At 47.4% G+C, this 23602-nt stretch overlaps 1 protein-coding gene across 5 annotated transcripts in view; it reads right to left on the reverse strand.

Annotated features, from left to right (window-relative positions):
* Nucleotides 1–22942, reverse strand: part of stxbp5a (syntaxin binding protein 5a (tomosyn)) — a 193094-nt gene extending 170152 nt beyond the window's left edge. For 3 of the 5 annotated variants that reach the window (XM_078556630.1, XM_078556628.1, XM_078556627.1), the window contains exons 1-2: nt 22524–22941; nt 18867–18964 (exon numbers count right to left, since the gene is read on the reverse strand). In XM_078556630.1, the coding sequence (XP_078412756.1) occupies nt 18867–18964; nt 22524–22667 (242 nt within the window). In that variant the 5' untranslated portion in view covers nt 22668–22941. Of the gene's footprint in view, nt 1–18866; nt 18965–22523 lie in introns of all 5 variants that reach the window. The other 2 variants (XM_078556629.1, XM_078556631.1) reach the window with 1 other exon arrangement.
* Between the last annotated feature and the right edge of the window lie 660 nt (nt 22943–23602).

A 23602-nucleotide genomic window follows, 5' to 3' on the forward strand; every position in this document is an offset into this window, starting at 1 on the left:
CTGTGATGCCCACATCCCATGAAAGAATAAAAAAACACTAGGAAGAACCATTTCCATTGAGCATGCTTGCTGACCCATGGGGCCCAATCATATTGTTCAGTCCTCGACGTTTACCATTTAGGTCACCGATCAGTAGCTTGATATTATAGCTGAGTACCTCACCCAGCCATGTCCTGCAATTGGTGGCAGGATTCATCTTTCTCTTCCTCTGCGTCTGCCTCTGCGTAAAACCTGCGATGTGACTTTGGTACGTCGTATGGAATCTGGTGCTGATGAAGTGATGGCTTACTGGCTTCTACCCAAATAACACTCATGCTGAGCATGAGGCCAACTCCATGGGCGTGGTGTTCTTCTTGCCTGGAGTTTAGGATTGTCAGGCCCTCATTGCTGATTTGTCCTTGACCTGTCCACCGTGTCTCACTGATATTTAAGGTGTCAAGTCGATAGGTTCTCATCTCTCGCAGCACCTGGGACATCTTCCCACACTAGAAGAGTGTTCAGTTGTTCTAAGTGCAGATTCTGGTGATGGCTTTGGTTGATGATTGGGCTTGTCAAGGATCAGACTTCCTTTCAGGTTTCATCCAGTCTCATTATACGTACGTCCCTCATATGTTCCATCCTTTCTTTGCTGTGGTTTGCCAGTATGGCTACTTCTTGCGGTTTCTGTAGCTGTGATGGGTTTTTATAGAGTGAGGGTGTTAGTCCCATGCCCAATCCCCCTCCTTTTCCAACACCTTCAAAGCCTTATACCACACTCCAACTCGCTTCAAGACCAGCATATGCTCCATGGACTCCACCATCACAGGAATATGGCAAGGCTACATACTCTCCCTATTCCTTTTCCTCTCGGTTATTGACTTCATAATGAGGAAGGCAACAGTGGGTGCAGGCTTTGTCATCCTGTGGCAACACCACCGGTTGACAGGCTTGGATTTCGCAGTTGGCATCGCTTGCTGGCCGAAGAATCATGCACGCTCCAAGACTTGACCACCAGTCTTGATTAGCGGCATCAAGGTTGGTCTACATATCAGCTGTGAAAAGACCAAGACAATGATGACTTCTTGGCAACAAGGCTCTCCCATCACCATCAGAACATAGAGGGTGTCAATCACTTCTCCTACCTAGGAAACATCATCCTCAGGGAGGATGACGTAGAAATCGACGCCCACACAAGAATCAGTAAAGCAGCATTGGTCTTCTCCCGCCTCCACACGGGCTGGGCAGCCAACACTATCAACACAGCCATGAAGATGTGACTGTACACATTCAAAGTACCAACCTCAATCTATGCAAACGAGACATGGAAGAATAGCAAAAGATATCACATAAATTGAATGTCTTTCACCAGCACTGCCTCCATAAGATCCTGGGCATCACACGGATAGATAGCATTAGCAATGAAGAAGTTCTACAGAGGACTGCTCAGAGACACCTTTGACACATCATGACAGAGACACGACAGAGGCTGGCAGGACACATATTTCACCTCGCCAACGCCAGACTGGGATTAGAATGGACACCATTAGATGGAAGGAGGATTTTCAAGCACAGGACACCACCTGGGGTGGAGGGAAAGAGACTGTGATGGATCAAGGTCAGTGGCAGAGTCTTGCTGCCCATTGTCCCACATGGGGCTAGAAAAACTAAGTCTAAGCAAGTCCCCATAAAGCTCCTGACTGGAGCTCCACCAGCTTTATAAAATACATCATCCAGTGTGGCCATTCTTAATGAATGAGCCAAGTCTATGCATATTAACAAATCAATATTGGTTAATGATTAATGAATTTATCCAAAAACAATTCAACTCATCAAACCCACTTTACTCCACATGAACAGAATCATCCATATTTCAAGTAACAGTAAATTCCTTATCATAAAAACATGATTACAATCTTTAACTATCAAAACCCTTCACAGGTATTGATTCAGTTTCCTTTCTCAACCATCAGTTGATCCTGAATAAATCACCTTTTCTAGAAGCCTGTTTCAACCCTATAGGAAAAGGTTCCTTTTCTAATATTTAACCTTACTTCGGTCTTGTAAACGTTGTCTTTGCATTCTTAGGTTCCTGTGTTTGTTTTCAAAGTTAAACAGGTTACTTATTTGAGCCGTTGCTGTACTTTCAGGTCAGATTCTCAGACAGCCTTGTTTTCTGCAGTTAAGTTTAGTCACTTCATCTTTTCTTCTTTACTTAGTCTCCTAACCCCAAGACTCATTCCTGACTATTCTCTCAAATACATCTATATCAATTTTGAAACTGAACATCATATTCCAAACATATTCACCACTGATCAGCACCACAGTCAAATAATTTCTTCTAATACACAATTTACTACCCTCCAGATGTAGCACAGTTTACCTGGTAACTGCTTCATGCTGACCAGGTCAGAGATCACTCCCAAATCTTCTCCCCTTCAGTCTATGCCAGCAGAACTCTCACACTTCCCTGGTGTTTTAATGGTGTTGACTCTTAAAAGGGAAGCAGTTCTACCACAGTGAAGTTAAGCCTTTCACACTGATTCCCTTGATTTTACCACTTACATTTTTTTGTGTCTATTTTAAGGAACAGTAATAGACAAATCATTCTCCCTGCAATTTTAATATTCCACCTCTTTTTGGCAAGAGGATGTGAAAAGAAAGCACACATGATAGGAGCTGTGTTTATCCCAACCACGCCAGCCCACCTTAAAACCTTTTGAGATTCACTTATCTAATTCTACTCATGTGACTGCACATTTTTCACCATTAAAATGCATCTGCCATATCTCAGGCTCTTAGTCCAAGACACTCTGAAAACAACTCATGCCTTGTTTTTTTTAATTCTTTCATGGGGTGTGAGCATCGCTGGCAAGGCCAGCATTTGTTGCCCATCCCAACTGCCCTTGAACCGAGTGGCTTGCTAGGCCATTTCAGAGGGCAGCTAAGAGTCAACCACTTTGCTCTGAGTCTGGAGTCACATGTAAGCCAGGCCAAGTAAGGATATCAGATTTCCTTCCCTAAAGGGATAGTTGTCATGGTCACCATTACTGAAACTAGCTTTATATTCCAGATTCATTAATTGAATTTAAGTTCCACCAACTGCCATGGTGGAATTTGAACCTGCTCCACATCATTAGTCTGGACCTCTGGATTATTAGACCAGTGACATTACCACTACGCCACCATCTCCCACTGTTGACTCATTACCAACTCCAAGTAGCTTTGCATCACCAATAAATTTAACATTCACAGACTGTAAAGGTCCCAGTACAGATCTCTGCAAAATTCCATTGGCGATTTCTCCTGGGCAAGTAATTTTTCATTCATTACCAACTTCAATTTTCTGCTGTCAATTCAATTAATCTATACAATTCATCTATTCCATTACCTTAACTTTCTACTCTTCTCCCATGAGGAACTTTGTCCAACACCCTTGGAAAATCCAAGTGAACCACATCTACTGGATTTCCCAACACAATGGCTTAGTTACCCCCTCAAAGAATGGCAGTAGGTTTGTAAAGCATGGCTGTTACTGCCAAACTACATTTGCAGTTCCCAGCATTTATCCCATCTGATCCTTTCATCTTCTGCACAGTACATCCTTTACTAACTTTGATGTGTGACAACTTTATCCAGATTACTATAACTGGATTTTATTCACAATTCTCTTTTGTGAAACCTGATAAAGAACCCATATCATGGACCTGCCACATCCTGATCACTTGAAACATAAGAACATACGAATGACGAGTAGGCCACTCGGCCCCTCGAGTGTGCTCCACGATTTAATAAAATTGATCGGATTGTAATCTCAACTCCACATTCCCACCTACCTCCTATAACCTTTCACCCCCTTGCTTACCAATTTTACCTAGGTTATCCTTCAATAAATACACTCTGGTTGTCAACTGCCTCTCATGACAACATTGGTTGTCCCACTGTGAATTAGATAATGCAGTATGACATAACATCACGTGGCACACAATGTATGAGATGAAATAAGAGTGCTGCACCTAATAATGTACTGCATTCTATAATGATGAGCTATCAATTTAAAATTATGCTCAGGGAGATTTTTTTTATTTTACACAGATGTTTGTTATAATAATGGTATTTTATTCAAGAAACAAGATTGCAGCCCAAAGGTTGAATTTCAGTGTAATTTACATCAAAAAGTTCAAAAACAGACTAAGTACTCAAGTTAAAAGCATGGAATGAATGAAAGCATGAACGCTTAACCACGAAGAGTGGTTAAAACAGAGTCCATTGCATATTTTAAGGGAGAATAGGGTAAAGATTTGTAGTAGAGAAAGATACAGGGCAATGAGCAAAGTATGGTTTAGTGGGAATGGTTTTGTTCTGCTCAAACAAAAAGCTAGTACAAAGATGGGCTGAATGGCTGCTTTCTGTGCTGTAAATTGTTATGGTTCTACTGTTCCCAGGAGTGTTATACTGTGCAGCATTGTGGAAAATCAACCATGTAACACTATCATGATATAATAGAGGGTGTTATATCATGCAGCACACAGTGAATTATTATACAATTCAGGGTGTTATATTGTGCAAGTGAATTATTATACTCAATACAAAAATGTTATACCATGTAACTCAATGTGTTACATACCATGTGACACTTGTAGATAAAGGATGCTATACTGCTTACTATAGTGCAGATTATTATTCAATGCAGGAGCATTATACTGTGTAATACACATGGGATGAGTGAAGGTGGCTGGGACATGGCAAAAATGGGGGAGGTCAATTTATCCAAGGTGGGGGGGCGGTGCGCTGGAGAGGGCTGTACTGTGAGGGAAAGGCAGGCACTGGAAGTATCAAGGTGCATCAAACTTATTGTGGTCTGGGCTGGCCAGTCTTGAAAACAAAGGAGTGTAGAGATGACATATGGAGGCGGAGGCAACTGAGGTAAAGAGCAGAGGCATAGACACAGGTATTTGTCCATGGTAATGCTTTGCCAGGGGGTGGGTGGGGCGGAGAGCAGGATGAAAGTATCACTGCATCTCTTGGGAAGATCCCAGAGCCAATTTCAGAGTAAAATCCTGGAGCTCACAAGTAAAATACTTTGTTTCCATATTTAAAGACACCTTCACTCAAAGCAAACCTAGGCGAGATAAATATCAAACTCTCAGCCTCTTGCCAAATATGTGATTCCCTCTCTCCCCTGTCACTTTGAGAGTGCCGCTCTCCCTGCGCATGCCTCTTTCCTCTACTCCAACTTTGTGTCTATCCCTTGCCTCCTTACTTTGAGCATGTTCCTCTCTCTTCCACTCACCTCATGAGTCTGTGTTTCTCTCTTCCACTTCACTTCATGTGTATCACTCTCCCTCTACCCTTGTGTTCTCTCCCATCACTCCATGTGAGTTTCTCTCCCCTTTCACTTCGTGTGACTATCTCTCCCCCCCCACCCCACACTTCCCACCATTACTGCTAGTGCCAAGCACAGGATCAATTCGGGAGGAAAAGAAAATCAGATACTTATAGAGAACCTAACTAACTCCCTTTGATATTCAATGGCATTACTATCGCTGAATCCCCCACTATCAATATCCTGGGGTTATCATTGACCAAAAACTGAACTGGACTAGCCATATAAATACCGTGGCTGCAAGAGCAAGTCTGAGGCTAGGAATTCTGCGGAGAGTAACTAACCTCCCAAATCCCCAAAGCCTGTCCACCAAGGCACAAGTCAGGACGGTGATGGAATACTCTCCGCTTGCATGGGTGAGTGCAGCTCCAGCAACACTCAAGAAGTCTGACACAATCCAGGACAAACCAGCCGCTTAATTGCCACCCCACCCACCTTCAACATCCACTCCCTCCACCACCAACGTAATGGCAGCAGTGCACTGCAGCAACTCCTTCAAAAGCATCTTCCAAACCTGTGACCTCTATCATCTAGGACAAGGGTGGATGAATGGGAACATCACCACCTGACCTGCAAGTTCCCCTGCAAGCCACAAACCACCCTGATTTGGAACTATATCGCTGTTCCTTCATCGTTGCTGGGTCCACATTCTGGAACTCCCTTCCCAACAGCACCCTGGGTGTTCCTACAACATACGGACTGCAGCGGTTCAAGGTGGAAGCTCACCGCCACTTCTCAAGGACAATTAGCATTGGGCAATAAATGCTGGCCTAGCCAGTGATGTCTACATCCCATGAGCCAACATATAAAAAAATGCTTTACAATTGAAGGTTTCAGATTCCTGGAACCATGGGACAGGAGAAGTTAACAAATTGAGACTAGAGTTACAGGTGGGGCACAGATTGGGTGAGCATGGCAGAATTCTATCCCTTAAGAGCATGAGTGGTCCAGTTGGGATTTACTAACAATTCGACAGTTTCATGATCACTTTTACTGATTCCAGCTTTTTATTTCCAAAACTAAATTTACATTCACAATGTATTGGTGAGATTTGAACTTTCATTCCCTGTATTACCAATCTAGTAACAGCCACTATGCTATCGTCCATTTAACTTATACTAGGAAGGGAGAAAGAGTAAACAATGTTCAGAACTAAATCATCAAATTTGAACAGGCCCTAGTGTTTTGGGTAAACATGAATAAATGTAGCAGAGTTACAGGCATGTGTAACTATTGAGAATATTGACATCACTAGAATCTAGAATTATGGCTTATGCCAGATAACGGCCAAGAGCTGCAGCAAGGTGGAAGAGCTACATTATTGATAAGGAATGACACAGCAACTACAGAAAGGATGTAGAAAGAAACAAACTTGAAAACTTACAGACAGAAATCAGAGATTAGAACAGTATCAACACAAATGCCATTCACCTTCTGTGCTTTTTAAACCCTTATTCAATTCCCTTTTAAATTATGTTATAATCCCAGCTCAATAGCATCTTTTGATAAAATATTTAGTGCTCCAATAACTGAAAACACTCCTAATTTCTCCTTTATTCTTCTAATGATAATCCTCAGTCTGTGGCCCCTTACCAACCAATGAATCCAATCTTTCACTCTTGGCCCTCCAAATAAGTTTCATAATTTTAAATAATTAGACTCTCATCATCCCGAACCTTCTTTGTGCCAGTGGAAAAAGTCTGAATTTCTTCATAACTCTTCATTTAACTCCCCCAGAACCATTCTAATGAATCTTTAGGATACCCATTCTATAACTATAATGGGGTGCCCAGAACTGAACGTACTACTCCTAACTGTGCCTTAACCAATATCTTCAGCAACTCACGATCATTGCATTCCTTTAATATTCAGTGCCCCTATATACAAAACCCAGATTCCCATTTGTCTTTATACAGCTATTTTACCTGCCCTCGCAACACATATCGGTGTGCCTCCACTCCATTCCCCAACTTATTATTTAACAACAACTCTGGGCACTATCCTGTCTAGATTTCATTCAAGGCATTGTACCTGGTCCAATTCTCCACTTAATGTAAGATAGCCTCCTACTCCTTCGACTATCCCTCTACTTAAATGCTCAGAAATGCTTCTATTATTTCACTTCATGTTGACCAGTTGTCTTGTCACCTCTTAGCCTTTCAAGTTTCCTCCCCTTTTCCAACCTTCTATAATTCTCACTTTTCTTTGGTATTATTCCACTATAATTATCATAAGGCTGTAATTATATTTTTTCCTAGCCAATTGACCCATGGGCACTTTTACTTTTAGTCAAAATCTATTTCATCTGTATCCATTTAACCTGCACCATAGCCACCTAGTCAAATTTTCCCACTGCAGGTTCGCAGTTTGATGCACTATTTTTATTTTTCCAAACAATCTTGGCTCAGTCCTTTTCTATTGCACTAAAAATAGCTCAGTTCCAGTCCAACCAGTTTATCTTGATTGTCTTTTTTTTTCCCCTTACTTTCAGTTTAACTCTAAGACATATAGAAATGAGATGAAATATAAGCTGGTAGAGTGTCTTAGTTCTGGTGAAGGGTCATACGGACTCGAAACATCAAATGTATCCCTCTCCGCAGATGCTGTCAGACCTGCTGCGTTTTTCCAAGTATTTTTGTTTTTGTTCTAGATTTCCAGCATCCGCAGTATTTTGCTTTTATCTTAGAACTGGTTAGTGGCCTGGAGGTAGGTGACTGCCCACGATCTGTTGACTTCAAAATCGTTAAGATTTAATTTTGGAGCCTTGTAGAAAAACTTAATTCGGAAACCAGACCTCAAAAGTAATAAAACAGGTCGACTTCCAAGTCATTAGTCAGGACAGGGAAAACAACATAGAAATGAAAACTGTAGCTGGTCCTAAGGCAGTGATTTACTAAGGTTAGATAGAACCTAAAAAAATGTGAAATACTTTATAAATGATAGAAGGAAACAAAAGGGGAGGCGGTTGAGTAGGGGTATTGTCACTGGACTTGTAATCCAGAGACACTGGGGACCTGAATTTGAATTCAATAAAAAATCTGGAATTAAATCAAATGATGATCATGAAGCCATTGTCAATTGTCGTAAAAACCCCCTTGTTCACTAATGTCCCTTGGAGAAGGAAATCTGCTGCCCTGCTCTGGCCTACATGTGACTCCAGACATACAGCAGTGTGATTGACTCTTAACTCTCCACAGTCCTTGTGGAGACGAAGTCCAGTCTTCACATTGAGGACACCCTCCATCGTGCTGTGTGGCACCACCACTGTGCTAAGAGGGATAGATTTCGAAAAGATCTGGCAACTCAGACTGGGCAACCATGAGGCGCTGTGGGGCATCAGCAGCAGCAGAATTGTACTCAACCACAATCTGTAACCTCATGGCCTGGCATATCCTCCACTCTACCATTACCACCAAGCCAAGGGTCAACCCTGGTTCAATGAACAGTACAGAAGGGCATACCTAGAGCAGCACCAGGCATACCTAAAAACAAGGTGTCAAACATGGTGAAGCTACAACACAGAACTACCTCATGCCAAACTGCATAAGCAGCAAGCAATAGACAGGATTAGGCGATTACACAACCAACAGATCAGATCTAAGCTCTGCAGTCATGCCACATACTGCCATGAATGGTGGAGGACAATTAAAACAACTCACTCAAGGAGGAGAATCCACAAATATCCCCATCCTCAATGATGGGGGAGCCCAGTTCATCAGTGAAAAAGATAAGGCTGAAGCATTTGCAACAATCTTCAGCCAGAAGTGCAGAGTGGATGATCTATCTGAACCTTCTCCAGATGTCCCCAGTGTCAAAGATGCCAGTCTTCAGCCAATTCGATTCACTCTATGTGATATCAAGAAACGGCTGAAGGCACTGGATACCGCAAAGGCTATGGGCCCTGACAATATTCCAGAAATAGTACTGAAGACTTGTGCTCCAGAACTTGCCAAACCCCTAGCCAAGCTGTTCCAGTACAGCTACAACACTGGCATCTACACGGCAATGTGGAAAATTGCCCAAGTATGTCCTGTACACAACGGGCAAGACAAATCCAGCCTGGCCAATTACTGCCCCATCAGTCTACTCTTGATCATCAGTGAAGTGATGGAAGGGGTCATCAACAGTGCTATCAAGCGGCACTTGCTTTGCAATAACCTGCTCACTGATGCTCAGTTTGAGTTCTGCCAGCGCCACTCAGCTCCAGACCTCATTATAGCCTTGATTCAAACATGGACAAAACATCTGAACTCCAGACATAAGGTGAGAATGACTGCCCTTGACATCAGTGCAGCATTTGACCAAATGTGGCATCAAGGAGCCCTAGCAAAACTGGAGTTAATAGGAATCAGGGGGAAAACTCTCTGCTGGTTGGTGTCATACCTAGCACAAAGGACGACGTTTGGGGTTGTTGGAGGTCAATCATCTCAGTTCCAGGACATCACTGCAGGAGTTCCTCAGGGTGGTGTCCTAGACCCAACTATCTTCAGCAGCTTCATCGATGAACTTCCCTTCATCATAAGGTCAGAAGTGGGGATGTTCGCTGATGACTGCACAATGTTCAGCACCATTTGCGACTCCTCAGATTCTGAAGCAGTCCATGTCCAAATGCAACAAGACCTGGAGACTATCCACTGACAAGCAACAAATAACACTGGCACCACACAAGTGCCAGGCAGTGACCATCTCCAACAAGAGAGAATCTAACCATCGCCCCAGGACACTCAATGACATTACCATCACTGAATCCAGCACTATCAACACCCTGGGGGTTACCGTTGACCAGAAACTGAACTGGACTAGCCACATAAATACTGTGGCTACAAGAGCAGGTCAGAAGCGAAGAATCCTGCGGCGAGTAACTCACCTTCTGACTCCTCAAAACCTGTCCACCAACTACAGGGCACAAGTCAGGAGTATGATGGAATACTCACAACTTACCTGGATGAGTGGAGCTCCAAGAACACATAAGAAGCTTGACACCGTCCAGAACATAGCAGCCCGCTTAACTGGCACCCCATCCACAAACATTCATTCCCTCCACCACCAACGAACAGTAGCAGCAGTATGTACCATCGACAAGATGCACTGCAGGAACTCACCAAGCCTCCTGAGACAGCACCATCCAAACCCATGACCACTACCATCTAGAAGAATAAGGGCAGCAGACACATGAGATCACCACCACCTGGAAGTTCCTCTCCAAGCCATTCACCATCTTGACTTGGAAATATATCGCCGTTCCTTCACTGTCGCTGGGTCAAAATCCTGGAACTCCTTCTCTAACAGCACTGTGGGTGTGCCTAAACCACATGGACTGCAGCACTTCAAGAAGGCAGCTCACCACCACCTTCTTAAGGGAAGTTAGGGGTGGGAAATAAATGCTGGTTTAGCCAGCGATGCCCACATCCCATGAATTAATTTTTAAAATTGAGAGAATCATGACACATACAAAAGTCAAACAAAATATCAGAAAAAAGGGAATGAAGGAAAACAAAGAACACGGTGTCCATTGAAGAATAAATTGGGTAAAATTACTTCAGGTTTATGGCAGATATACTGAAAGGATTCTTCACATCAGGTTTCACAATCTCTAGCACAAACGGTAGCACAAGCAGACAATAGTAAAGGATGCCCTGCGCATAAAATAGGATTAAATGTGCATAAGGCTCGTAGGCCAAATGGGCTTATTCCCTGAAATTAAAGATGTTTTGCCTAATATTTTCTGAACCACAGATAGTCATGTTGAAATATTCAAAAGAGAAAGACAAACTCAATAAATAGTTAACTTAATTTCATATTGGGAATGTTTTCAGCATTCCAAGGGCTGCTATAAATGAAAAACCAAAGAGCACAAATACTCTAGGAAGCATTCAGCACAAATTAGCAGTAAAAGGCCAAGCCTCACAAGCCTACTGGTATTCTTTGAGGATGTAACCGAATAGAAATATTGCCTATTTGGATTAATTGGACATGAAGCAGCGGAGAGAAGGTGGTGACAAATAGGAAACGAACTGTGCCAAATCTGGGATTATCTATTTGATCTATTTGGATGTTACAAGGAGTGATAGAAAAGAGATAGAAAATGTCGATGAAAACTGTTATTCTCATCAGTCATATATTTTGATTTTTAAAAAGTTGTTAGTTTACAACATCCTCTAACTAGAATGTTAACAATCTGCTTTCCAGAAGATAGACAAACTGCAGGGGGCGAACGTGAAAAATCACAGAATCTAATACGCACAATTAGGGGTCAAAGCGTCATGTTTGCCAGGTTATATCAACAAGTGACCAGATATTTGGAAGTACACATTCACCCCTGATCATAGGGGATGCAGGATCCATTTATAGTGATAACCAGTGACAGTGAACCTAAGAGGAGTATCTAGAGCAGACCTGAAACTAGTAATGTTCTGCCAAAGAGAAAGTAAATAGTAAACTTCCACAAGAACCTATGTACACATCCTTATTCACAACATTAGTGAATGAAATGGTAGAGTTTGCTGATGATACATAATTATGCGGGCAAGTAATAGGAGAAAGATTATCTTCAGGGTACTTGGACAAATTTTACTGGTGGGCTGAGATGTGGTAAATGGATTAAAATGCTGAACATGAAAGCATCCTATTTAATCACCACAGGCAAAGACTTAAAAGCAGGATTTGATAGTCAATCTATTTTAATTAATGTATTAAAATCATTATGTCCAGCACACTCAAACATCACATACCAGACATCACACTTTGTTACTGATGCAAATGCAAGGTGTTTGACACGCAGTTTGAAATTGATGAGCATATTCCAATCTGCAAAGCTCTTTAATCAGATGACAATGGCTGGAACCTTAAAGGGGGGGGGTCCACTTTAGCAAAATACAAAGTGCGTTACATAGCCTAACATATCTGCCTTACAAAACAGCAAATCATCCAACTATGAATCCTACAATCCTTTGAGATCTCTGCACTCATCCGATTCTGGTCTCTTACACATCCCCTGATTCCTTTAATTCCACCACCAGCAGCTGTACATTCAGCTGGCAAAACCTTAACCTCTGGAATTCCCTTCCCTAAATCTCGTTGCCTCTCTTTCCTCCTTTAAGATGCTCCTTAAAATCTACCCCTGACCAAGCTTTTGGACATCTGCCCATAATACACGCATACAAACATACGAATGAGGAGGCGTAGGCCATTTGGCCCCTCGAGCCTGCTCCGCCATTCAATAAGGTCATGGTTGATCTGATTGTGGCCTCGACACCACTATCCTGCCTACCCACCACCGCCCATACCCTTTGATTCCCTTGTTAGTCAAGAATGTATCTAACTCTGCCTTAAAAATATTCAATGACCCTACCTCTACCACTCTCTGGGGAAGAGAATTCCACAGACTCCCGAGCCTCAGAGGAAAAAATTCTCATCTGTCTTAAATGGGAGACCCCTTATTTTTAAGCTCTGTCCCCTAGTTCTAGTCTCTCCCATAAGGGAAAACATCCTTTCAGCAGCCACACTGTCAAGTCCCCTCAAGATCTTATGTTTCAATAAGGTTACCTCTGATTCTTCTAAACTTTAGTGCATAAAGGCCCAAACTGCCCAACCTTTCCTCATAATGTAAGTTCCACGTCCCCACCATTCCAGGGAGTCGAGTGGACATTTTCTGAACTGCTTCTAATGCAATTGTGCTCCTGTGAAGTGCCTTGGGTGTTCAAAGCACTAAAGTGCAAGTCTTTGTCATTATAGCACATGTTGCAAATATTGGTTGCACAATACGTGACACTGCAGTGCACAATCTGGGGGGTGTTGCACTGTTGAAGGTGTCAGTTTTTCACTAAGATGTTAAACTGAGACCCCAAATACCCTCTCAGACAGACATAAAAGATCCCATGGCTCTATATTTTGAAGTAGAGCAGAGGAGTTCTCTTTGGTGCCCTCACCAATATTTATCCTGCAATAAATACCTAAAAAAACAAATGGTCTGCATTATCACATTGCTGTTTGTGGGACCATACAGTGAGCAAACTGGTTGCCATGTTACAACAGTGACTATACTTCAGTGGGCTGCAAAGCACTTTGGGATATCTCAAGATTGTGAAAGACTCAACATAATGCAAGCTCTTCCTTTTTGTCTTAAAAGGTGGTGGCCACAGGCAACAAAGGCATTTTTGTCTTATGGGCTTTAGTCCCATATCCCAGGATTTATTGCTACTTTAAATTCTCTTCCTCCCCTTGATCATTCAAACCTTGCTTGTCTAGAGTTCAAGATGTGTCACCTCCCACAAGACAATTACAGACAAGGAAAACCAGTGACCCATTGTAATTCATCCATCCGGAAATAACCACTGGATCAGAAGCTAATTACAGAACTCTTCACTTCTAACTTAAACAAGGTTTCAATTGCTTCCTCCACATTAACATCTGTTCTCTCTGATCACAGCCTGTTCAACCCATTTTCCTCAACAATTTGATTCACTCCCAAAAGGCGTGGCAGATATTTACAAACACCACTTGATTAGCAGGACAGCCATTAATTAGTCAATATGAGAGCAAGGAGAGGTTAAGAGAAATTTATTTCTGCAAGAAATTAAGAGCATGGAATGATTTGCAGAGTGGCTGAGACAGAGGCCAAAGCGTATTTTCTGGGAAAATAGCATGAATATTCAAAGCAGCAGGAAATACAGTACTATGGGAGAGGCTAAGGCAGAGAGAGTAGATTTCGGATTGCACTAGCAGAAAGCTGACAGCAATACATGAGTTGAATGGCCTCCTTCTGTGGTGCAAACCTCTACTTACTTCCAAAATTCTATTCACTTCTTTCGAAAGATCAAGGATAACTCAGAGTTTATAGGTTTAAGTTCCACTGCTCCATCTTCCTGTCAATATCAGTCTTCCTATCTTTTAGCTCCTCTTCCCCAAGCCTTTAATTGCCAAGTAGGCAAACATGAGTGGTCTCTTCACACCAGCCCATCCCCAGTTTTTTCAATGTTTATAACCACAGCCTTACAGCACGTGGCCACCAAGAAATCTCGCAATTGGAGCGAACTCCAACAACAACTCATAGTCATGGTACACCATTAAAGTACAAAAACTCCAATAGTGCTTTACAAAGTTGAGCAAGAGAAATTGGAAGTGACAGATGCACAAATGACAGTTCCAGCAGCCGAGGTGGGCAATGCTGCAGAAATAAATTTATTCAGTATTGGTGATGAATAGGATGTGACGTGTGAATCTCAGCCCAAGGTCGAAAAGGACACAGATTGCAAATTGGGCCTTCACAGTCCAGGTTTGTAGATGAGAAAGGGGTTGGAGTAAGCAGCAAGCAAACAATGGCTTTGGTTTGCCATGCACAGAGAGGTGAGTGCAGGTGGGCGGGTGCGGGACTGATAGGGGACAGGCAGGTAGGGGGCTGGATGCAAACAACACAGATATGGAAAACAATCCTTTGCATGCAGAGAGGCGCAACATTTAGATCAAGAAATAGTTCCTAGAGATGATGTTGCAGGGAAGGGAGGAGAAGCAATTACTGGAGATGCACTCGTTGTATCTGGATAGAATACAATGTCAGTCCCATAGTGCTGGGCAATGGAGGGGGGTTGGTGAAAAAGGCCAGTGTGGTCAACTGTGTTGAACGGTGTTTGAAGATTGAGGAGAGCTATAAAGGATAATGCGTCATAATCACAGACTAGAGGACTTTCAGGACTTGGGCTAGGGTAGTCCCAGTGATTTGACATAATAGGAAGCCATTTGGACAGATTCAAACGGAGTTTCAGGAGAGATAACAGAAAGCTGGGAGGTAATGACACGTTTCTTTTTCCTTTGCTCCCTGAAGATATTCTGATTGTTCTAAAATTCCCCTTTAGAGTGTCCTTATGCTAATCAATGCATAGATCCTATTTGATAGCATTATTTTCCTACTTGTCTTTAAATCCAATCATCGCTGTAATCCAAATCCTGCCTGCTCTCTCTAGAATCTCCATGATCAGCACTTCCTATCCAACATGCTTTTCATGTACCTTATTTGATCCCAATTCCTGCATGTATCACAAAATAACCCTTCACAGTACCGAATCCCCAGGCATAAAAATCCTGCTCCCAATTCCAGTACACACTACTGGGACTCCTTGATTAGCAGATATTCACAAAATATCTGTCTGAACTTCTCAGCTCCAGGTCTAGTACACAAATCTCTGCTGCCAATTCACTTTAGCAATCACAATCTTGATTTACAAGTACATTCAAACTTATGAGAATTTCAAAATATCCTCTACAGATACTTTTAAACTTAAAATCATCTGGATATTCACAATTCTCTTAGGTAGCACCTGCACCCCTCCTGCTCAAATTGTGATGGTGCATTCCAGCTCACTGCTCCATTGTGGTTTGACTTTTTTATTTGTACAGACTGATGGGAAGTAGATATAACACACCATCGCAACATAACATGGTTGAGGAGGGGGGGTGCTGTGGAGAGCAGAGGGAGAAAGTCACAAAGAGGATGGGAGCAAGGTGGCAAAGAGAGAAAGAAAGGCAGACTTGCTGGATCATCCCCAAGTTGATTATGCATCTCTTAACAGCCAGATCCATATCTTAGAAAAAACTTAGCAATACATCACTTTCCCATCTAAGTCTGGGGTGGGGAACGAGGTTGGAGGAACATGAACAAGGGGAGAAAAACATAGCGGTGGTTATAAAAATAAAAGGGGTTTTATAAAACAAAAACAGTGCATGATGGCAGAGTACAATTTAGGCCTCTCTTACATTCAAATCGAGTTTATTATTTCTCCAACCACAACCATTACATCAGCACCAAAAATATCAAAGTACAGTATGTTGAATATCCTGCTTCACTCTGCCCTCAACATAGTTTCAGTTAACAATGAAAGTGATGATCTTAGCAGTTTATCCCAACATTAAACTAATTTTTCTCAATGTGATTCCAGCGCTTCTTAATAAAATTGAATTTTAAAGATAGGTAGCTTGGTGGACAGTCTCAAGTAGAGAGAAAGGTGGCAGTTACTGGCCATAGACCAGATGGCTAACCTTCTGATCTGTAGCAAATAACTAACCTGGATGGTGCTGAGTTACCCAAGGAAGAAAATGAAATCAGCTAAGTTCTCAGGGTTGGATTAAAAATACAGAGTTTGCTAATGATTGCTATCCAATCACCTACTGGGAAATGTGTACATATTGTCTTGCCTAAAGGCAGGTCCACCAAATGGCATGCCAACGCTCACAATCCACGCTGACTATGGAAAAACACCTTGAAGTACACCAGAGGTTGTCTCAATCTCTGAAACGGTGTCTGGAGGGGGCTAGTGTCCCTGGGCCCCACACTCCTGAGCTCCAAAGCCCATGCCTAGGACCCAAGTGTCCAGGGCCCAGCAACTAAAGCACAGCCACCAACAGTGGAGCAAGTAAAACCAGGGATGCTCAAGAAGCCTCAATTATAAGAGTGCAGATTTTTCAGAAGGTTGTGAAGCTGGAGGAGATCAGAGGAAGACGGACAGGCAAGACTGTGGAGGGATTTGAAAACATGGATGAGAATGTTAAAATTGGTTCCCAGTTAAGCTGTGTCTCAATTAAGTGCAGTGAGCACTTTGACGTAGGGTAAATAGGACTTGGTGCGATGTAGGGTATGCTCAGCAGAGTTTTGGATAGCATAAAGGTAGAACATGGGAGGTTGAAATGCATGGATGGGGATTTCAGCAACTGATAAGCTGAGGCAGAGCCACAGTTGGGCAGTGTTTCAGAGGTAGAATTAAGTAATCTTAATGATGAAGATACGTGGTTGAAAACTCATCCCAGGGTCAAATATTTTACCAAGGTTGTGAACAGTCTGTTTCAGCCTCGGACAGTTAACAGGGAGAGGAATGGAGTCAGTGACCAGGGAACAGCGTTTGAGGCAGGGACCGAAGACAATGGCTTTGTTCTTCCCAATATTTAACTGGAGAAAATTTCTGCTCATCAAGTTCTGGATGTTGGACAAGCAATCTGACAATTGAGAGACAGTGGAGGGTTCAGAGAAGTGGTGGTGAATTAGAACTGGGTGTCATTAGGATGCATGTTTTATCTGACATTGTGATGATGTTGGTGAGGGGCAGCAGGTAACAACAAAGTAAAATGCCCTAAGCCACTTCACAAAAGTTATCAAACAAGAGCTGACATGGAGCCACAAAAGAAGAAATGAGGACAGATGGCCAGAAGTGTGGTCAAAGAGGTAGGTTTTTAAAAGCATCTCAAATGGGGAGATGGAAGTAGAAAAGCAGGAAGATGAAGAAGCAGGGAGGGAATTCCAGGACTCTGGCCCTCGGTAGTTGAAGACAGAGCCACCAATGGTACTATGATGAAAATCAGGGATGCACAACAGGCCAGAATTGGAGGAGCACAGAGATCTGAGGTTTGTAGGACTCAAGGAAGTTATTGGGTTAGGGAAGGGCATGCTCTTGGATGCATTTGAGCACAGGGGTGAGAATTTTAAAAATTGAGCTCACTGAGAACAGAGGTGATAGATGAAGTGGACTTAGCGCAAGTTAGGATAGCAATGAAGAGACATCTGAATGAATTTGTTGCTGATCCCCTTCCTCACCACAGGTGCCCTCACACCCCTAGTTTCCATTTAACTACAAGGAATACATAAATAATCCATTTTATTATTAAAAGGGGAGTGCATGGTCAATAACATATTTTATACTAGATAACCAGGATAAGTCAGGCAAAAAGAACAAATTCAAATTACTCTAAAATGTTTCAATACTCACAAAATACAACTTACTTTAAAAAAACCGCTGAATGCACTTAACATTCCACTAACATAAGCCTGCCCATGCTGTAAATGCAAGTGCATCAGTAGTATAACATTTGAGTTACATTACATAAAACTACATCATAGAAGAAAGATTGTGAATAAATGCTGCAGTCACAGGTGCAATGCTTTGCCATTCTGTTTTTTTTTTAAAAAGAGATGGCAAACAAAGCATGCTGCAATGCACACACAGTTGTAAAATATAACAAGCTACACTGCACATGTCCCGCGGAGGGGGGCAGCTGTACCAAGTCAGATGGATAGATTGATAATGAAGCACTAAGCATGTGACCAACCAGAACTGAACTACCAGAGCTTGTATACGCACAGCACGTAACAGGCAAAAGACACAGGCCCCACAGCTTAAAGTCTGATAATTAGAATCCATAATAAATGCAACATGAGCAAATTGCAGACTAATTGCTACACAACAGATTAGCACAGAACTGACAGACACAATGACAAGCCAAATGGCAAGCATTACCTCCACTGACTGATAAATCAAAAAAGAATTTCTCCTGCGCATCTTCATGGCCGTAACAGGAAAAATGTAGCGTGTCAATGGTCCATGCACCATTCAAAGCCATCAAGGTGCCAAGGGGGCACAGAATACATGGCCAGCCCTTCCAGTGGGGTGGAGCAAGGTGCCAACCGCACTAGGCACAGCAGATGGAGCTCAATAACTTTTTTCTGATAGCAGTTAAAGGATACAGTCTCAAAGATCCAGTTTGGGTTCCAATTGCCAAGATTTTCTGCACTGGATCGAAAGCCATGGCTGAAGGCTGATATGGAAATCCATGACGAACCGTCTGACACCACAAGTAGCAGCAGAAAAACCCAGGTGCAAGAGGGGAAAAATGGGGATTAACAGGCTACAGAGACAGCAAAATCCAGGATACAAGTGGAAGATGGGGACTGACAGGAGCAAAATCTGAATTGACAGATAGGAATTAATAGGAGGGAGATGTGGTTTAATAGGGATGAGATGAGGATGTGGAGGGGGAGCAAGCAGGTGAGCACTGGCAGGGGAAAGGGCAAACAGACGGGGTAGGGGGTGAAGGTCAGACAGATGAGACCTAACAGAGAAGGGTGGGAAACCAAGAGAGGAACTGACAGGGAAATGGGGAAAGGGGGTGCAAGTCAGGAACTAACAGGGTGGCGCAAGACTAACCTCAATAAAATGGGAATATTAGGAGATGGTGCTAAAGGGGGTGCAGAGCAGGGTTGGACTAGTGGGTTCTTGGGGGCGGGGGAGTAGGGTGGGACTGGTGGGATGTCAGTGTGGGAGGGACTGATGGGGTGGGTGGGGGGCATGTGGGACTGGGCAGGGATGGGGGAGCTGACCGGGCATTTGGGGGGGGGGAGGTGGGGGAAGATAGTGTGGGGTGGGACTGATGATATGCGGGTAGGATGGGGAGTGTGGATGGGTGGGACAGAGGGGTTGCGGGGGTAGTGCGAAGTGGGACTACTCAGGGGCTAGGACTGATGGGAGGTGACTGGGAGGAGTGGCGGGTGGGTACGGGGCCGGTGGGGGGGTGCAAGGGGTGGGTGGGTGGGACTGGTGTACAAGACTGGTGGGTGAGGGGTGGAGGGACGGGCGGGCGAGGGGAATCAGTGGGCGAGGGGAATCAGTGGGCGAGGGGAATCAGTGGGCGTGCAGGCAAGCAGGACCAGTGGGTGAGGGGTGGGTGAGCAAGCAGGGACCGGTGGTTAAGGGGTGCATGGTTGGGCAGACAAGTGAGCTGGACCGGTGGCAAAGGGTTGGGTGGGAGAGCCGGCGACAGGTGGTTGGGTGGGCCGGCGAGCAGGAATAGGGGAGCGAGGGGTGGGTGGGCGGTCCAGTAGCACTGGTGGGGTGATGGGGTGGGTGGGCGAACGGAACTGGTGGATGAAGGATGGGCGGGCGGGTGAGGGGTGGACGGGACTGGTGGACGAGGGGTGGGGGAATGGGCAGGCAAACAGGACTGGTGGGTGAGGGGTGGGCGGGGCGTGGGCAAGCGGGAGGGGGCATGCAAGAGGGACTGGTGGCTAAAGGGTGGGTGGGTGGGAGGGTAGGTGAGCCAGGGGTAGGTGGGCGGGCGAGTGGTGGGCGGGTGGGACACTTGGGCGAGGGGTGGGTGAGCGGGACACTTGGGAGAGGGGTGGGTGGTTGGGAGGCGAGCGGGACGTTTGGGCGGGCAGGCGAGACATTCGGGCGGGCGAGACAGTCGGGCGAGGGGCAGGTGGGCGGGCGGGACAGTCGGGCGAGCGGGACAGTCAGGCGAGGGGGAGGTGGGCGGGCGGGACAGTCGGGCGAGGGGGAGGTGGGCGGGCGGGACAGTCGGGCAAGGGGGTCGGGACAGTCGGGCGAGGGGGGCGGGCGGGCGGGACAGTCGGGCGAGGGGGGCGGGCGGGACAGTCGGGCGAGGGGGCGGGCGGGACAGTCGGGCGAGGGGGCGGGCGGGCGGGACAGTCGGGCGAGGGGGCGGGCGGGCGGGACAGTCGGGCGAGGGGGCGGGCGGGCGGGACAGTCGGGCGAGGGGGCGGGCGGGCGGGACAGTCGGGCGAGGGGGCGGGCGGGCGGGACAGTCGGGCGAGGGGGCGGGCGGGCGGGACAGTCGGGAGAGGGGGGCAGGCGGGCGGGACAGTCGGGCAAGGGGCGGGACAGTCGGGTGAGGGGGGCAGGCGGGCGGGACAGTCGGGCGAGGGGGAGGGGCGGGACAGTCGGGCGAGGGGGGCGGGCGGGCGGGACAGTCGGGCGAGGGGGGCGGGCGGGACAGTCGGGCGAGGGGGCGGGCGGGACAGTCGGGCGAGGGGGCGGGCGGGACAGTCGGGCGAGGGGGCGGGCGGGCGGGACAGTCGGGCGAGGGGGCGGGCGGGCGGGACAGTCGGGCGAGGGGGCGGGCGGGCGGGACAGTCGGGCGAGCGGGCGGGCGGGACAGTCGGGCGAGGGGGCGGGCGGGCGGGACAGTCGGGCGAGGGGGCGGGCGGGCGGGACAGTCGGGAGAGGGGGGCAGGCGGGCGGGACAGTCGGGCAAGGGGCGGGACAGTCGGGTGAGGGGGGCAGGCGGGCGGGACAGTCGGGCGAGGGGGAGGGGCGGGACAGTCGGGCGAGGGAGGCGGGCGGGACAGTCGGGCGAGGGGGGCGGGCGGGACAGTCGGGCGAGGGGGGCGGGCGGGACAGTCGGGCGAGGGGGAGGTGGGCGGGCGGGACAGTCGGGCGAGGGGGAGGTGGGCGGGCGGGCGGGACAGTCGGGCGAGGGGGGCGGGTGGGACAGTCGGGCGAGGGGGAGGTGGGCATGCGGGTGGGACAGTCGGGCGAGGGGGAGGTGCGTGGGCGGGATATTCGGGCGAGGGGTAGGCGGGTGGACAAGGGATAGGTGGGTGGACAAGGGATAGGTGGGTGGACATGGGATAGGTGGGTGGACAAGGGATAGGTGGGTGGACAAGGGATAGGTGGGTGGACAAGGGATAGGTGGGTGGACATGGGATAGGTGGGTGGACAAGGGATAGGTGGGTGGGCGGGCGGGACATTCGGGTGAGGAGTAGGTGTATGGGTGGGCTGGACACGCGGGCAAGGGTGTGTGGGTGGGCGGGACGGCCACCGATGGGCGGGTCGGACCAGGGGTGGGCGGGCGAGCGGGACCAGGGGCGGGCGGGACCGTTTGGCAAGGGGTGGGTGGGTGGATGGACGAGTGGGACCTTTAGGTGAGGGGTGGGTGGGACTATTGGACGTGGGGTGGACGGGCGAGTGAGGGGGACTGTTGGGCGAGGGGTGGGTGGGCTATGGATAGTTAGGGCAAGATGCGGTGGGCTGGTGGGCGAGGGGAGGGTGGGCACAACAGTGGGCATGGGACAAGACCGGTGGGGGGGCATTTGGGGTGTGGGGGCAGGACCGGCGAGGGAGGGTATGGGGCAGGACTGGCGAGGGGGGGGTATGAGGGCAGGACTGGCAAGGGGGCAGGACTGGCGAGGGGGCAGGACTGGCGAGGGGGGTATGGGGGCAAGACTGGAGAGGGGGTATGGGGGCAGGACTGGCGAGGGGGGTATGGGGGCAAGACTGGCGAGGGGGGTATGGGAGCAGGACTGGCGAGGGGGGTATGGGGGCAGTGGGGGAGTGTGGAGTCGGTCTGATGGTGGGGGGTAGGTGGGGGTGAGACACTGACACGAGCGGTGATGGGGCCCAGTGACAAGGGGAGGGCGGGGAGGAGAAAGGCGGCCCGGCCCCCTAAATGCTGCATTACCCCCGGGGGGGGCGGGGGTGCGTGGGCAGGGCCGGGTCTCCCCCCCCTTCCCAGCTGCCGATGGTGGCGGTGGCCTGACCCGGGGCGGGTGTGAGGCAAAGCGGGAGAGAGAGAGGCCGGGAGAGAGCCGGGGAGCCGCACTCACTTTGCAGAGCTGGAAGTGCTCGGAACACAGGGTCTCGACGATGTCACTGTCGGGCGGCCGCTGGCCGGGCTGGGACGAGGAGGACGAGGCGGCCGCCGCCGCCGTCAGGCCGTCCAGCACCTTCCTGATGTTGAACTTCTTCATGGTGGCCGCTGGCCCGCCTCACATGTCAGGGACAGGGAGGGCCGGCCCTCCCCCTGCTCTCAGGCCGCGGGCTGAGGTGGGCGCCTGGCCTCCCAGCTCGCGGGGGGGGGGCTGCCGCCGCCGCTGCTCCCTCCCCTTCCTGCCTTCTCCGCCTCCTCGCGCCCCCGGCTCCCTCTCTCCGTGTCTCTCTCTCTCTCTCTCTCCGGTAACCGCTCCGCTGCCCGGGACACGGAAACGCAGCCGCCAGCCCCCCTCGAACCGCAGCACCGCGCCTGCGCACACACCGCGCCCCCACCGCACACACCCGGATGTCAGTGAGCACCTGAGGCAGCCCCAGGATTAACACTTTACGCAACCATTTCCCATGCACAGCCCCACTGATGCCCATCGCCAGCATTAATACCATCAGGCAGCACTCATGCTCAGAAGGAGCATTGGGACCAAGAGTGACTGCATTTACATGAACAGCAGGACTGACTTTTTTTTCATTAAAAAAAAAATTTGCACCCACTCCTAGGTGCAACAGTTCTAATAGGAACAAAAAGGACCAGCATTAATGGAGTAAAGTTGGGCCAATGGGTAATGCCAGCATTAAGGTAAGCAAGCAGCAAGAAAACCCACTTACTTTCACCTCCTTAACATGGCCTCAGCTCATCCGCTGCTGAAACCTTCACCTTGTTACCTCTAGACTTTATTCCAATGCTCTCCTGCGGGCATCCTGTTTTCCAATCGCTTTGCCCACCTGACCCAACCCGACCAGACCAGACCCGTGCTTGCTGACCTACTTTGGCAACATCTCAGTGCTAAAATTCTTAGCCTTGTTTTCAGATTGCTCCATGACCTCTAGACCTCGCCTCTCCCCAGTCTCCATAACCTCCTACAGTCTTTTAAGCCTTCTCTGTACTCCTCCAATTCTGGCTCCTTGTGCATTCCCA

Source organism: Cetorhinus maximus, chromosome 14 (genome assembly GCF_964194155.1).
Source record: "Cetorhinus maximus chromosome 14, sCetMax3.hap1.1, whole genome shotgun sequence".
Taxonomy (NCBI): Eukaryota; Metazoa; Chordata; class Chondrichthyes; order Lamniformes; family Cetorhinidae; genus Cetorhinus; species Cetorhinus maximus.